The sequence below is a fragment of the Mastigoproctus giganteus genome, chromosome 5 (assembly GCF_048544385.1).
Source record: "Mastigoproctus giganteus isolate SK-2022 chromosome 5, ASM4854438v1, whole genome shotgun sequence".
Classification (NCBI taxonomy): Eukaryota; Metazoa; Arthropoda; class Arachnida; order Uropygi; family Thelyphonidae; genus Mastigoproctus; species Mastigoproctus giganteus.
In genome coordinates, this window is record NC_143579.1 from 16,622,908 (window position 1) to 16,639,799 (window position 16,892).

Consider the following 16,892-nt stretch of genomic DNA (forward strand, 5'->3'; position numbering starts at 1 on the left):
GGGGTCGTGTTGCACCTTAAGCCGTCGTAATTTCCTTTTCTGAAATTATAACCCATTCCTTTGCCTTTAACTTAGATTAGATCTTCCCTTACCAAATCAGTGCTGTGATTGCCATATAATTGCATTCCTGTTAAGATGATCCTGCATTACTTATTTGATCATGGACTCCATTATTTTCTCTGGAAAAGAAGTCAAGCTGAAAGACCTGTAATTAATCACTTCTCCATTTGATCTCTTTTACAAATATGGAGACATTTACATATCCCCATAAAAATCGCCCCTGAATCCAAGGATGCTCCCATAATTATGGATAAAGGGGTTTACTTGCCTCTTTTAATATAACAGGAAAGATGCCACCAGCACCAGTTGCATTTTTTACTTTCGGCCTCAATAACATCTCATCCATCTTCTTCTCACTTATCAAAAAATCATTCAGCTACAGTTATTAGTTGGTATACTTCTGGTATGCCCATCCCTAAACATTTTTTCATGTGTGAATGTAGAACAGGATCAGCTATAGTTATGCTATTTATATCTATTTGACCAAAGTGGTTCATTCCTTTTCTTCTAGTATTATGCTAAATAAAGAACTCTTTGCAAATGTTATTTGCATTCTTAGTCAAGGCCTTCTCATAATCTGCCTTAGTGTGCCTAACCCTTAGTGATTTGACTGTAGACTAGTGTATACCTATTGTAGGCTTCTGTGTCCCCTGATAATTTAGAATCATCCCATGCATTTTATTCTCTGTCACTAATTTCATCAGTTCATCTCTCATCCACTTAGGTCTAAAATGTCAGCAGTATCTCTTAGTTGATATCAAAAGCTTAGTAGCTTCTATGATTATTAGTAATGGCCGCATGGTGCAAGAAAGCCTATGGCTTATGCTGCACCAGCCAAAAAAAAAAAAAAAAAACCTGAACAAAACAATGATAAAAAAATAAAATAAATAAATAATAATAATTAATAAAGAAAATGACATTAAACCTATCATCCTATGCACTTCCCTGACCCAAAGGTACTATCCAGATGACCTTTGAATTTCCCCAAACTGTCAGCCTCTACCACCCATGTAGGCAACTTATTCCAGTAATTTATAACTCGCTGGCTAAAATAAAACTTCCTGCAGTCCAATCTAAATATTTCCCCCCCGTAACTTGAATTTATATCCCCTAGTTCTAGCATCATTTATAATCTTGAAAATTTTGTCCTCATTCATTTTACTGATGCCTCTCAGAGCCTTAAACACCTCAATCAAATCTCCTCTAAGGTGTCTAGTGTCCAAACTTTGCAACCCACATATTCGAAGTCTTTCTTCATAAGGACGCCCTTTTGCCGATCTCACCAGGTTTGTTTGTTTGTTATTTGGTTTTCAGGAGCATTAGCAACTAAGGCCATATTGCTCTGGGATATGCGGTGGTCATTCCCTGGCCTTTCCGCATCCTCCATATTTGGTGGTGACGGGCTCGAACCCTGGTCTAATCAAGAAGAGTGTGCTATGCACTGCAGCTCCTTCTCACCTCGCCTATCTCACCAGGCGAGTGACCCGTCTTTGCACCCTTTCAAGAAGCTCAATATCTTTCTTTAGGTGCGGTCTCCATACTTGAACAGAGTATTCCAAGTGTGGTCTAACAAAGCCTTATATAATGGGATTATCACATCCCTATCTCTACTCGCAAAAGTTCAATAGATCATTGATAGGACACCATGGGCCTTCCTTGCAACCTGTTTACAATGCTCAGAGAATTTCATGTCTGACCGTATCTAACACCCAAGTCCCTTTCCTCCTGAACTGGGTTTGGTTGAACTCCAAGTGAATAAGTTATTTTGGGATTACTGTTTCCCAGGTGTAATACCTTACACTTTGTTGGATTAAAGCATAGCTGCCATTTTTCTGATCATTCCTGAAGTCTATCTAGGTCTCTCTGAAGAAGCTCAGCTTGACAGTGATCATTAACCACTCTACCAATTTTAACATCTGCAAATTTAGACATCACATCCTCTATCCCTTCGTCCATGTCATTTATGAAAATTAAAAACAACAGTGGTCCTAATACTGATCCTTGGGGAACCCCACTTCTTACATCAACCCAATCTGAGGAACAGCCATTTATCATAACCCTCTGCCTCCTGCCCTGAAGCCATCCTGCTATCCATCCATCTAAGGATTTTCCCAGTGATTCCAACCTGTTTCAGCTTATAAAGCAACCGCTCATGTGGGACTGAGTCAAAAGTTTTGCTGAAATCTAAATAAACAATGTCGAAATTATTCCCTAAATCCAGCTTGTGAGTGACCCTTTCGAAATAGTGAACCAGATTTGTTAAACATGATTTTCCCTTTACAAAACCATGCTGAGTATCCTTGAGAATTTCAATTCGATCCAAATGATCCTGAATTCCACCCTTGATCATTGCCTCCGTGATTTTCTCTACCACTGAAGTCAGACTGACAGGTCGATAATTTCCCACTTCACTTTTAGAGCCACTCTTACGTATGGGAGATACATTGGCACTTTTTCAATCCAAGGGAATCTCCCCAGAGTCTAGTGATACTCGCATAATTAGCCTCAATGGTTCAATGCACTCATTTGCCACCTCCCTTAAGATTATGGGGTTTATTCCATCAACTCCAGGAGCCTTACTGGCCTGTAGGTTTGAAAGTTTTTTTTCATTAAATAATCTTGCGAAATTTCAATATCATTAATTACATATTTTTCAACTTCGCTCCCACAATTTCCCATTGCCACAAAAGGTTTTTCATTTGTAAATATCGATGCAAAATAATTGTTGAGTTCATCTGCAATGGCAGCTGGTGTATTTAATATGTAAAGGTCCGATCTGGTTTGTCCTGCTCTTCTTGGCATTTATATATGTGAAGAATTCCTTATTACCCCCCCCCCCTTTGCTCTGTTTGCTAGTGATTTCTCATAAACTGCCTTTGCCTGTCGAACCATTTCTGTGGCTCTATTACAGATCACCTTGTAGCTGTTATAGGCTTCAGTACTTTTTATTGCTCTGTAACTTCCATGCCACCTTTTTCTGCTCAAGTAATGTGGCAACTTCCCTATTCATCCAACTTGGAATCCTCCTCGTGGAGTATTTTTTTAATGGTATATACGCATTCAAGGCATCTGTGATTAATGTTTTAAAAGCATACCACAGTTCAAATGTGTTCATTCTCTGCACGATATCTACCCAGTTAGAGACCACATAGTACCTTAAGGCATCGTAATTTCCTTTTCTGAAATTAAAACCCATTCCTTTGCCTTTTACTGCTGCTACCTCTCTCATCATCATCCATCGTAGAACTCCGTGATCACTTCCTGCTACTGGTTCCTCTACTGTCAGCCCTGTTATGTCATCTGATTCATGGGTGATGATGAGGTCTAGGATATTCTTTTCTCTAGTACTTTCCCTGACATGTTGATACAAATAACAGTCATCTAGTTGATTTAAAAATTTTGTTCCCCATGTTGAGTTTCCTTCCCATTTACTCCAATCAATTAGAGGCAAATTGAAATCACCCATAATAAGGCATTGACGCTTACTTGCCCATTCCATTTGCATGTAGAGGCTTTTGTCGTAATCTTCACAATCACCTGGTCTGTAGATTACTCCTACTCGCATTATACCTTTGTTTCCAACTATCTCACGCCATACAGATTCTATACTAGCATGTGAAACATCTGAATCCAGGAAAGCTATCGTCACACTCAGGCTGCTTCTGATAAGCATTACCCCACCACCCCTTCTATCTACTCTATCCTTCCTAAATACATTATACAAGCCGTACTGAAACTCATCATCCCCATTATTTCCCTGAATACTTCCCATTGTGCATTTGATAGTATTAGTATCAGTAGTGCCAAATGATGCAAGAAGGCAAGCATCAGTCAAATAAAAAAAAATAACTTTCCCACATAATCTGTCCATCCCCTTCAATAATTTGTCTACTTGTTCCTCGAATTTATTAAAATTACCCACTCCAAAAATCAACCACCCGCTGTCTGAAGGCAAACTTCTGCACATCTATCCTGCAATCATACTTCCCCAATTTGAAATTAGGCCCTCATGGTTATAGTCCGAGCAAGAGGAAGAATGCCATCAGCACTGAGCTTACTCAAAACAATCAAAGCCTCAATCAGATCACTTTGCAGGTGCCTAGTCTCCAGATGCTGCAATTTGCGGAACTGAAACCTTTCTTCGTAAACTCACCCTTTTGTTCCCTTCGCCTATCTCACTGCCCTTCTCTGCATCCATTCCAACAGATCCACATCTTCTGAATATTTAATTATATCTATTTTATTTTAACAGTTTCATTACTTAATAGTCCATACTTTGTATGATGTCAAATTATTTTTTGCATCCAGCTCTTTTGAATACTTTTCACTGAATACTTCCCATTGTGCATTTGATAGTATTAGTATCAGAAGTGCCAAATGATGCAAGAATTTGCCACGGCCTTGCATAATGGGATAATCACCTCCTTGCTGTAGAAAAATTCCTAAATATAATCGTGCAGTATTGCATATTTATTTTATGCAATAAAATAAATATAATGAAATATTTTGTGCCTTACAAGCCATTCCCTTCAAAATAATTGCCTTGGGCTTGCATATACTGTTTCATATGTTACTTCCAAGCACAGAAATATTTCTCAAAGTCATTAGCAAAGGCATATGATGCAAGAAACAAAAGCTTATACAGCATCAGCCAAAAAAAAAAAAAAAAAAACTTCTCTGTTCGTTTGTCTACTTCTGCCTTAAATCTATCAACTTCTACAATGACAGATAGAAGTTTGTTCCAGCAATCAACCACCCTCTGGCTAAAAGCAAACTTCCACACATCTATCCTACAACTGTCTTTCCTCAATTTAAATTTATGCCCTCTCAGGTGATTAATCTAAGCAAGAGGAAGAATCCTATCAGCACTGAGCATACTCAAACTATTCAAGGCCTTATATACCTCAATCAGATCACTTCACAGGTGCCTAGTCTCCAAACACTGTAATTTGCAAAACTTAAGCCTTTCTTCCAAAGAGCAACCCATTGTTCCATTCATTAATCTTGTTGCTCTACATTCTTAAAATGAGGCCTCCAGAGCTGTATGGTGAGCCTATGGAGACCACACCTTGAGCTCCAGAGCTCAAGGTGTGGTCTGACCATTGCTAGAAAAATTAATGTATATCACTGACAAGACGCCATGAGCTACTCTTGCAGACCGTCTGCACTGGTCAGATTGGTTGGTTGGTTAGCTGAGTTTTATTGGCGAATCAGCAACTTAGGCTATAATGTGCCAAAAAAAGCACTGGTCAGAAAACTTCATATCTGACTGCATAATTACCCGCAGGTCTTTTTCATTCTCTACGACTGTCAGTGCAACCACACAGTTGATACTTTACTCTGGGGTTACTGCTTCCCATATGCAGTACTTTATATTTGTCAAGGTTAAACTTCAGTTGCCAACTCTCAGCCCATCTACTCAACTTTAATAGATCCTGTTGCAACAGCATACTGTCATTAACAACCCTGCCGACCTTCATATTGTCTACAAACTTAGACATTAAGCCTGATATACCATCATCAATATCATTAATAAATACAAAAAACAACAATGGACACAACACTGAACCCTTGGGGATTCCACTAATAACATTAGTCCATGAAGAGCAGTGTCCATTGATTCCCACTCTCTGTCTTCTCCCACTCAACCATCACTTTATTCATATGAGCAATTTGCCTCCAATGCCACACTACAACAATTTGTTCAGCAGTCTTCCATGTGCAACAGTATCAAAAGCCTTTCTAAGATCCAAATATATGATATCAAAATTATTCTTTGCATCCAGTTCCTTTGTGACCACATCATAGTATTCAATCAAATCATACAAGACTTCCCCTTAACAAAACCATGCTGTCTGAGCTATAACTGAAGTCCTGTCTAGATGATCGTGCAGTGTTTCTTTAACCAGTGCCTCCATTAATTACCTGGAACAGAAGTTAAACTAACAGGTCTGTAATTACTTGTTTTGTCTTTGATCCTCACATCTGCACATCTCCAGTCCATGGGTACCACCTCCTGAGTCCAAGGAAGCTCTCATAATTATGGCTAAGGGATTGCTTACTCCATTTTCTGCCTCCCTTAATATAACTGGATAGATCCCATCCACCCCAGATGCCTTTCTTATGTTTATCTTCAACAGTTTCTCCTCCACTTTCCTCTCAGTTATTACAAAATCATCTAGGTCACTGATAGATTTTAATTTACCTCATCTTCTGCAAGCAGTTTTACACTTCAATTGTATTTTTCGGAATGTCTTCATTGTACTGAAAATGGGTTCCCTTAAATATACTCTTCAGTTTATGGAAGAGAAAATTAAGTCACAAGGGGATAGGTCTGATGAGTATGATGCATCTTCACACAGAAATTTGTTTTTTGGTCAGAAACCTGGGAACAGAGTGCATTGTATGCTGGAGCACTGTCTTTATGGAGCATCCAATCCTTCAAAAATTGAGGAACCCATACTATACTGAAGAAGTGACTTCATTTACACATCAGAATGGTTGCATCGGGGCTCAATATAGACAAAGAAACAGACAAATTTTAACTGAAATTTAGACACGAAAAAGTGTGCGAGAAAAGTGTTAGGTATGATAAATAATTTCATTTGAAGGTGGTGCCAAAAATTTTGAAAGATCAAATAATGAGCAGATTCCATGTTGTGATGACATTTAAAAAAAAAAAACTGAAGATTGGGACTTTTTGAGTATTGTAATTATGCGCAATGAAAGTTGGCTGTTCCAGTATGACACAAACTAAAAGACAGTCAATGCAATGGAAGACAAAACAATCCCTCAAATCAAATAAAAGAAAGAATATCAAAATCAAAAATGAAAACTATGAGGTCTTGTTTTTTTTAGCATTAGCATTAGTAGAGGCATTTGATGCAAGAAAGCAAGCTTATGCAGCATCAGCCAAAAAAAAAATAAATAAATAAATAAAAAAAAAATAATAAATAAATAAAAAATAACCACTTCCACTTCACCCCTCTGTTCGTTCGAAATACCTGTCCAGCTGAGCCTTAAACTTATTTAGGCTATCAACTTCCACGACAAGGGATGGAAGTCTGTTCCACCTACCAACCACCCGCTGGCTAAAGGCAAATTTCCGCACATCTATCCTACATCTGTCTTTCCTCAATTTGAATTTATGCCCTCTCAGGTGATTATTCTGAGCAAGAGGAAGAATCCCATCAGCATTGAGCATGCTCAAACCATTCAAGGCTTTGTACACCTCTATCAGATCACCTCGCTGGTGCCTAGTTTCCAGACACTGTAATTCGCAAAACTTAAGCCTTTCTTCGTAAGAGCACCCCTTTGTCCCATTCACCAATCTAGTTGCCCTTCTCTGTACTCGTTCCAGCAGCTCTACATCCTTCTTGAAATGAGGCCTCCAGGCCTGTATACAGTACTCTAGGTGTGGCCTGAGCATTGCGTTATACAAGGGAATAATCACCTCCTTATCCCTGCTAGAAAAATTCCTATATATCATTGACAATACACCATGAGCTACTCTTGCAGCCCGTCTGCACTGCTCAGAGAACTTCATATCTGCCTGCACAACCACCCCCAGGTCCCTTTCATTCTCTACCACTGTCAGTGTAGTACCACAGAGTTGATACGTTGCTCTGGGGTTGCTGTTTCCCATATGTAGTACTTTACATTTGTCAATGTTAAACTTCATTTGCCACCTCGAAGCCCATCTGCTCAACCTTTCCAAATCCTGTTGCAGTAGCATAGTGTCAGTAGTGTCCTTGACAACCCTGCCAACCTTCGTATCGTCTGCAAACTTGGACATTAAGCCTGATATACCATCATCAATATCATTTATAGTGACTTCATTTACACATCAGAATGGTTGCATCGGGGCTCAATATAGACAAAGAAACAGACATATTTTAACTGAAATTTAGACACGAAAAAGTGTGCGAGAAAAGTGTTAGGCATGATAAATAATTTCATTTGAAGGTGGTGCCAAAAATTTTGAAAGATCAAATAATGAGCAGATTCCATGTTGTGATGACATTTAAAAAAAAAAAAAAACTGAAGATTCGGACTTTTTGAGTATTGTAATTATGTGCGATGAAAGTTGGCTGTTCCAGTATGACACAAACTAAAAGACAGTCAATGCAATGGAAGACAAAACAATCCCTCAAATCAAATAAAAGAAAGAATATCAAAATCAAAAATGAAAACTATGCGGTCTTGTTTTCTTTGATATTAAAAGAATTATTAAGGCTGAATACATCCCACCAAATCAGACCCTAAATAAAACACATTATATTTAAGTTCTGTCAAGGCTGTGGAAAAAATTTGAAGGAAGAGACCTCACTTGTGGAAGGATGGTTGGATACTTCATGAAGATAATGCTCCAGCACACAATTTTTGGCCAAAAAAAAAAAAAAATTCCTGTGTATGAGAACATACGTTCTACTCTCCAGACCTATCCCATTAAGATTTTTTTCTCTTCACTAAACTGAAAAGTGTACTTAGGGGAACTCATTTTCAGTCCAACAAAGACATTCAGAAAAACAAGAGACTGAAGTGTCAAAAGGGCTTACAGAAAAGTTTCTGTTCTTGGAAAAAATGTGTAGAACGTTGTGTGCAAGATCAAGGCAATTATTTTGAAGGGGATAACTTGAAAGGTATGAAATATTTAATTATATCTATTTTATTTCAACAGTATCATTATTTAATAGTCCATATTTCGTATGATGTCAAATTATTTTTTGCATCCAGCTCTTTTGTTAACTGCATCATAGTATCCAATCAGATTGGTCAGACAAGTTTATCCCTTAACAAATCCATGCTATGATGGCAGTATGACTGCAATCCTGTTTATGTGACCTTGCATTAATTCTTTCACTGGCTAAAGAATTAATCCAGTCCTTCATTAATTCTTTAACCAGTGACTCCATTATTTTCCAGGGAACAGACATTAAGTTAACCGGTCTGTACCTAACCTCCTTTGTGACTTCATTACAGACTAGTTTATATCTACTGTAATGTACTGCATAGGCTTCTGTACACCTCAATTTTTAATCCATTCATTTTTTTTCTCTCTGCCACAAGTCTCATCCCGTTATCACAGTCCACTGAGAAGAATATAAAAAATGTCTAAGACCACTGTTGTCACCTTTCTGCAAGTAAAATATCTTCCTTTTACTCTTGACAGTAAGTATATTTGTAATGAAATCCCATGTCAATATGTTATGATCAGTGCCACACAGTGGTTTCTTTATCTGGAGATTCTTAATGGACGAGGAGTGTATGAGTAACAAACCCAAGTTCCAGACAATACCTAGAAACTTAGTCTCTCATTACAAGACATTCTTTTGCTTCTTCCAGCCTGCTCTATTTTTCTGTATAGTTGTACATTATACTCATTACAGTTATTAGACCTATAATATACTCCTACTCACATTTCTGTTTTCCTTGTGCTTATGTCACACCAAACCAATTCACCATTATATTATCCACCTATGTCAACCAGGCACACTGCTTTAGTGTCTATGCACATTCTGCTCAACCAAAAACATAACTCCTCCTCCTCCCCCATTCTTTCTATAAATGTTGTACTCTCCATATTCAAATTACGTGTTCCTCATAATATAAGGGACAAGCAATTTAAATATAAAAAATATTTGAATTTAAGAAAAATTGAATATCAAAAGGTTGAATATTAACAACAATATTCAAATTAAAAATTTGTATATTGTTGTTAAATGTGCTGCAACTTGCAGCATGTTTCTAATATTTATACAATGTCCACGTCTGTATCTCCTATCAAGTTTAAGTATTAAGCTATAATGTTATATTTGTAAATTCCAAGTAGTTATAATAGATAATAATTTAACTATCTATTGCCAACCTACATGGTTCAAACTCTCGCACAAGCAATTTATGATATTATATCTACACCAAATCACTGATACTAAAAGCTCTACTAATATCAATGTTGTATGTTACACTATGTGATAAAATTTATTATTAAAACAAGTAGATAGTGCTAAATATTATAGTTTATAATCCTTTTCTCATACTGATTACACTGCTGCAAGCCACATAGAAACTTCCAGTATCTGCTATATCAATAAGAAAACAATGCTGGCAGAAGTCGACTGTGCAGTTAATCAGAAAATCACAAAAAAACTCTTCTCTTCTTTTCTTAGGATTTATTCCATTATTACAATGGTTCTCTCCTCAACCTAACATTGAAAAGTCATTCATTTATTCTTTTTTTCCATTTCTTCTATCTTCCCAATCTCTGTCCACCAGTCCTCATCTATTCACCAGTCTCTCAAAGAAGAGGCCAAAAAAATACTACACTACTAAATTTAAATCAAAAGTTATATAAAAAAAAAAATTCAAATCAATAAATAAAAATTGTACTGCGAAACACATGTAGCTCCCATAACTTTTGCAACATATAATATAAAAGATATAATATGTCATTTATATACAGCATATATCATTTATATACAGCATATATCATTTATATACAGCATATAATATAAATGTAGTATCGATTACAGTATTGTTGTAGAACAATATAAATGCAATTAACTGCCCTTTATATAATTCTACTGCTATATTATAAGTGTATAATTATGGTGTATTATAAGGTATAGCTATATTAAAAGTGTTTTATTAAGTCCATACTCTATAAATACATAGCAATAGAAATGCAATCTCATGTAGTCCATAACATAACTAAAAATAGCATACTAAGCAAGTACTGCTGCCAAATAATCAGGATAGAGTTATTTTATACTTGTGTTATTCTGATGATCAAATGGACTACAGGAAAGCCATCGCAGGTGTTTTATTTGAAAAATCTACACAGGATCTGAGCTTCCTAAGAAAAGTAGCCACTGAGGATGAGAATTGGATGTTCGCCTATGACCCAGAGACCAAGGTGGAATCATCCAAATGGCACACAAAAATGTCTCCACTCGCCAAAAATGTCTTGTGCAACAAAATCCAACTTCAAAGTCATGCTGATCATTTTTTCAACAGTGAGGGTGCATAGTGCACCAGGAATCTGTGATAACTAGGGGGAGAAGCATTACTGCTACTTACTATATGAAAGTTTTGACACATTTGTGTGAGAACGTGAGGTAAAGATGACCTCAAAATGGGATGGCCGAATCCTGCACCACAACGTGCCAAGAACTGCTGAACTGCCAATGGTGATGGCAGTTCAGCAGTTCTTAACTGCAAAAAAAAAAAAAAATCACAGTCATGCAGCAGCCTCTACTCTTCCAACCTTGCAACATCTGGCTTCTGACTGTTCCCCAAACTAAAAATGGCATTTTGGGGGCCATTTTTTCACTGCAGTGGCTGATATCAAAGAAAATCCCAGCGTGCTTTATCATCTTTTGAAGGACTATTTCCATCAGAGATTGGTTATTGTGAGATCGAGAGATCTGTGGAGAGAGGCTGTCTGCAGAGTTCGATCCTGGGACCAGCTGTCTGGAACTTTGGTCTGGATGAATACCATTCCTTGCATGATGTGGAAGGTACCGCTATGAGAGCTTATGCAGATGATCTTGTCCTTGTTGGGGGGGGGGGGGAACTGCCATAAGGAGTTGGAGAAGCGAAAGGAAGCCTGCCTAGCCCATTTAATATCTTGGGCTGCTCTGCATAAGCTTAGAGTTTCTGAGAACAAGTATAAGGTTGTATTGCTGATGGGATGCCTCAGCTAGACACGGCTACCTGTTTGTCCCTCCAAGGGTTTCTCTCTTCAAGTAGAAGAGAAAGTTCTGTATCTAGGGGTTATCCTGGAGGAGCAACTGACATTTCTGGATCATGCCAGTTACTTGCGGGAGAAGATGAAGCAGGCATATGCCAGGCTCCAGTGAGTGACCAGCATTGATTGGGATATTAAAGGAGGGGCCCTCCACCTCCTTTATGATAATATATTTATCCCAATCTTGGCTTATGTGGGGAGGGAGAGTTGAGCACTCATGTCTGCCGGGTCCTTCTCTCAGCACAGAGGCCTGCTCTTCTCGGAATAACTAGGGCCTGTAGGACAGTAACAATGGATGCCTTATGTGTGTTAGCTGGTAAGTTACCAGCTGACCTGCGGGTTGCTAAGGTCTACCTAAGATACTGCTTGAGGAGAGGGATTCCTGGACTGGTTTTCGGCATCTGGTCGTGTACAGTTGGGCAGGTGGATGCGGCCTTTAACATAACAGCCAAGTAGAGGCAGATTAATGATGAGATAGAAAGACCATATGGCAGACCCAATGGACTACCTCTGAAAAAGGATGTAATTTGCACTCCTTTATCCCCTCCATTTGTACAGTGAGCCAGCGTAAGTCTTGGCTCCGGTTTGGACTGGCAGCCTATTCTGTCCTGACTGGACATGGCCTGAGGTAGAGGCAATACCAGCTGGGGTTGGTTGCCTCAGACCTCTACTCTTGTGGAGAGCCAGAGACAGGCCTCCACATTGTGCTAGATTGCCCTATTTATGAAGACCTTCAAGTGAGGCTTGAGGGAGGGACGTTTGCCCTCTCTAGAGTAACCCTGGTTGAGCTAACTCAGACATATGAATTATTTAATAGATTTGTTAACTTTGTAGTCACTTCTTTTAGATGACGTCCAATCACTGGACAGGGTGATCTACCACCTCGTGGGGGGGACAGTTACTCAGGGTTGGGGGTGGAGACACTGTCCCCACCCGCCTCTGTAGCCAGGTGGGAAGGAGCAGCAGTGCGTAGCACACGCTTCTTGATTAGACCGGGGTTCAAGCCCATCACCACCAAATACGGAGGATGCGGAAAGGTCAGGGAATGACCACCGCATATTCCCGGAGCAATATGGCCTTAGTTGCTAATGCTCCTAAAAACCAAATAACAAACAAACAAACTGTCCCCACCATGAGGCCAAATGGTCATTCCTGTTATGTCAGTTGTTATTTTGGAAATTACTTGTGTTAGTCACTAATATTTCATGTTGAAATTACTAACCAAATGTTATGGTTATGAAACAAATCATGGCATGAGAACGAAAGCTGCATATGGGCGGAAGCAGTGTTGGGATAAAGGTTCTTTCAAATGACAAATGTTTCCTAAACCGAAAATGGGGTTTTGGGGGCCATTGTTTCACTGCAGTGGATGACATCAGAGAAAATACCAAAGTGGCCCTGTGTGCACTAAAAACACAATTTTAAAGAATGTTTCAATGCATGCGAAGACCAATGAGCAACTGTGGGTGTGCAGAATGCAGGTACTAAAGTGATTAGATTAGTAAACTCAACTGTTAACTCGATAAATTTTTATAATAAAATTCTAGCAAACTTTTTGAACGTACTTCTTATAACTACTGTCGGCAGTAAAAAGAAGGGATTTTGCTCTTAGACAGTTTTCAAATTCCTTTCAGGTGAGACCAACTGTAAATTCTAATTGGGAGGCATTCAGGGAAGTAATCATAGAATCTGTTAAGCTTTTTATACCTACTCAGACCACTGTACTGGATACATGGTTTAGAACTAAATGGATGTAAGATGAACTAATGAGACTAATAGGAAGAAAAATGCATGGGATGATTATAAATTAACTGGAAATATGGAATCTTACAGCACGTACAAACTAGTCTGCAATCAGTTCACTAAAGGGTCTTATACAAACTAAGGTAGATAATATTTTATGCAAACTAAGGTATTGAGAAGTCCTTGGCTAATACTGCAAAAATGTAGCAAAGGATTCTTTGCTTATGTTAACACTAAGAAAAGGGATGAAAAACATTGACCCTAGTTATGAATGGCATGATTGTCAATGATTTTATTCATTGCTGACAAACTAAATAAATATTTTGCATATACATTCATGTGTGAAGATGTTTTTAGGGATGGGAACACCAGAAGTACATCAAGTAATAACAGAGATGAAAATTCCCGATTCATTTGAATTTTTTAGTTAACATGGCAATCATGTCTACAGAGCTCTGGTAATATTTAATTCCTTAGCGATAGCATCCAAACTATCACTGCCCTCTGAAATCTGGTATTTCTTTCTTTCTTTTGGTGTACTCATCATTCAACATAAATGTTTGGAATGAATTCTGAGCTAACTGCAGATTGTGTTTATAGAGCAAAATATTTGGTCTATAAAAAACAATATTTTGTAGTCACAATTTCCTGGAATATGAGAATTGTGCAATAATTTTTGGCAGGATATTGTACATTAATATTTTATATCAGTTGTATGCCTGAAGCTTTTGCTGTAAATTAACTTGAATACTACTGCTATTACAATGTTATATACTTACCACTAAGCTGCATCCTGTTTTTTATCAGGTCAAGAGGCTGAACAAAACATGTGGCTCCCATTCTAATAAAATATACCAATTTAAATAATAATGAACTATGATATTACAGACATATAAATAAAATATAACCAGTTCCCCTGCCAATTTTCAGATCCAGAAGAATTCGGATTTATTAAAAAAAAAAAAAAAAGTAATTTGGATATTATAATGTAACCCTCCACCACACTTTTGGTGGGGGAGGGAGTTATAGCATGTGGTTACATGTATTCTTTGATGATTTAAGTTCATGTAATTAAATTATTACAGGGGAGGGTTAAAATGTTCATGGCCTGATTATTAAAGGATAGTCGTAAAGTGTTAAAAATTTCTGTACTTAACGTAAATACATAAGGCTTCAAATAGTAACCCACTAAGTTTCAATAACAGTCTTTTTTTTTTTTCCTTTAAATTATCGATCCTGAATTCATTAAAGTTGTGTGAATAGGAAAAATGGACAAAATCAGTCACCGTAAAGTCATCTAATATTTGGGGAAAAAAAGGGGAATAATGCCAAAGGCAATTCATTAGGATATGGCTACAACATTGGGGGAGGATGCCCCTTCCTATTCCACAGTTAAGAAGTGAGCAGCAGAATTTAAACAAAGGAGAGACAGCCTGGAGAAGACAGCCAGCTGTGGAAGATCTGCAATATCTACCACTTCAGAAGTTGATTTGATTTTGGGTTTACTGGTGCAACAACTACAGAAGTTGACAGTGTGCATAATCTGGTGATACATGTGTACCACATAATAACAGGGGTTCTTGCAATGAAAAAAAGGGATCAGCATGATGGGTCGCAAAGTTGTTAATCAAACAATGGATTTTGAAGCAGATCCAGCAAATTTCCTTGCAAAGTTTGTGACCATGAATGAGACGCGGGCCCGGACCATCACTTTCAACCAGAGAGAAACAGAAGGAATTGGAAATTGGTGAAATAATAAGTGCTTAAACCTGCAGCAGCGTAATTTACCTTTAATTTCTTAAAGATTTACAGATTATTCTCAGATGTTTCATGGTACTTCCTGTACCACTGCTTCAGTGAACAAGTGGGTGTGAGGCTGATAGTATCGTAAGCACAGTATTACAGTTCACTGAAGAAGTGGTACAGGAAGTACCACAAAATGACTGAGAATAATCTAATTCTTTAAGAAATTAAAAGCAGATTACACTGCACAGAAGTTTAAGTCTCAATTATTCACTAATTTCCAGTTCTGCATACTATGCTAAAAGAATATTTAAGAAAGGAGCAGTCTAAACAGCAAAACATCTCTTCTCCCCCATCAAACAAAGCAAATTCCTTCTGCTGGGATCATGTTGAATAGTAACATGTTACCAGACTCCTCGAATAAACCCTTCATACTCAGGCCACAAACTTTTTGAATGCCCCTTATAAATTTATAGCTAAAGAGAGAAAACATCTGCATAGATGAATGTGAATTAATTTTATTTGTGGAGTAAAGTTTCTTATATAAATAAATATATATATAAAATAAAATGTATGGAGGGTTGGCCAGATATTTTGGGACCTACCCTGCTCTCTTTTTCTAAGTCTTAAGTAGACTAAGGAATGGCCTACTGTCTGTAGAAATTCTGCAATGGCACTTGTGAATAATGACACAAGTAGGACAGTACTTCACCATTGCAGAAAACTAAGGAATGCCCAGCAGACCATTCTTTAGTCTTCTTTAGCCTCTGAAGAAAGAGGCAAGATAGGTCATAAAATGTCAGACCAACTCCAAATATGCACTCAATTCTAATTAATTATTTATTTATATATGTAAAAAATCTTAATCCACAAATCTATTATACATTACCAAAACTTCGTAATACATGTTTGGTCATGATTTTTTTATTTTTAGATGCAAGTTTTGCATCTAAAAAGAAAAATCATATATCATTCATAAAGTCTCAACTAGGAATTGAGTTACTGATATTATCCAGAATGATGTTAAATGAGCTAATTTTTAAATACAAAATTAATTGACACATTTGTCCAAAATTACTAACCAACATGATAACAGTTGAATCAGTAGTGTAATGGATAAAACAGTTTCACACATGATTTTAATACTCTAGGTATACATGACCAAATCCAGTATAGGTGATGTGGATTTGATCATGTATTGAAAGAAGTCATATAAATAAGAAAGCATGTCACAGGGAAGAAAATTTACTCATTAAACATACTAGCCACTGAATGTTAAATTGGAGCCTTATTTTTGACCTTTATTCATATATTTTATTTGACACAAGTAGGACTGTACTTCACTGTTGCAGAATCTCATCTCCTCTGGTGATGTTATTTGTTTAAAAGCAGCACTTTTTTTTAGCAACTTATAGTTAAAGAATAGTTGTTCTACCTCGGATATAGAGACCATGGCATTTGAAATCCTGTAGGTTGTAAAATACGTAATGACAAGTTAGTTCCCAATAATCTATTTCATGAAATATAAATAAACTAAACTGAAATATAAATAAACTTTCAAATACCATGAATACACACTTCATTACATTGCCATATG

General features: G+C 37.3%; 1 protein-coding gene across 1 annotated transcript in view; it reads right to left on the minus strand.

The window, feature by feature from the left end:
• LOC150085204 (mitochondrial 2-oxoglutarate/malate carrier protein) overlaps positions 1 to 16,892 on the minus strand; it is a 122,927-nt gene that overhangs the window by 87,046 nt on the left and 18,989 nt on the right. Inside the window, exon 2 of the mRNA XM_090373923.1 lies at positions 14,332 to 14,393. Coding sequence (XP_090230049.1) covers positions 14,332 to 14,393 — 62 coding nt within the window. The remainder of the gene's footprint in view (positions 1 to 14,331; positions 14,394 to 16,892) is intronic.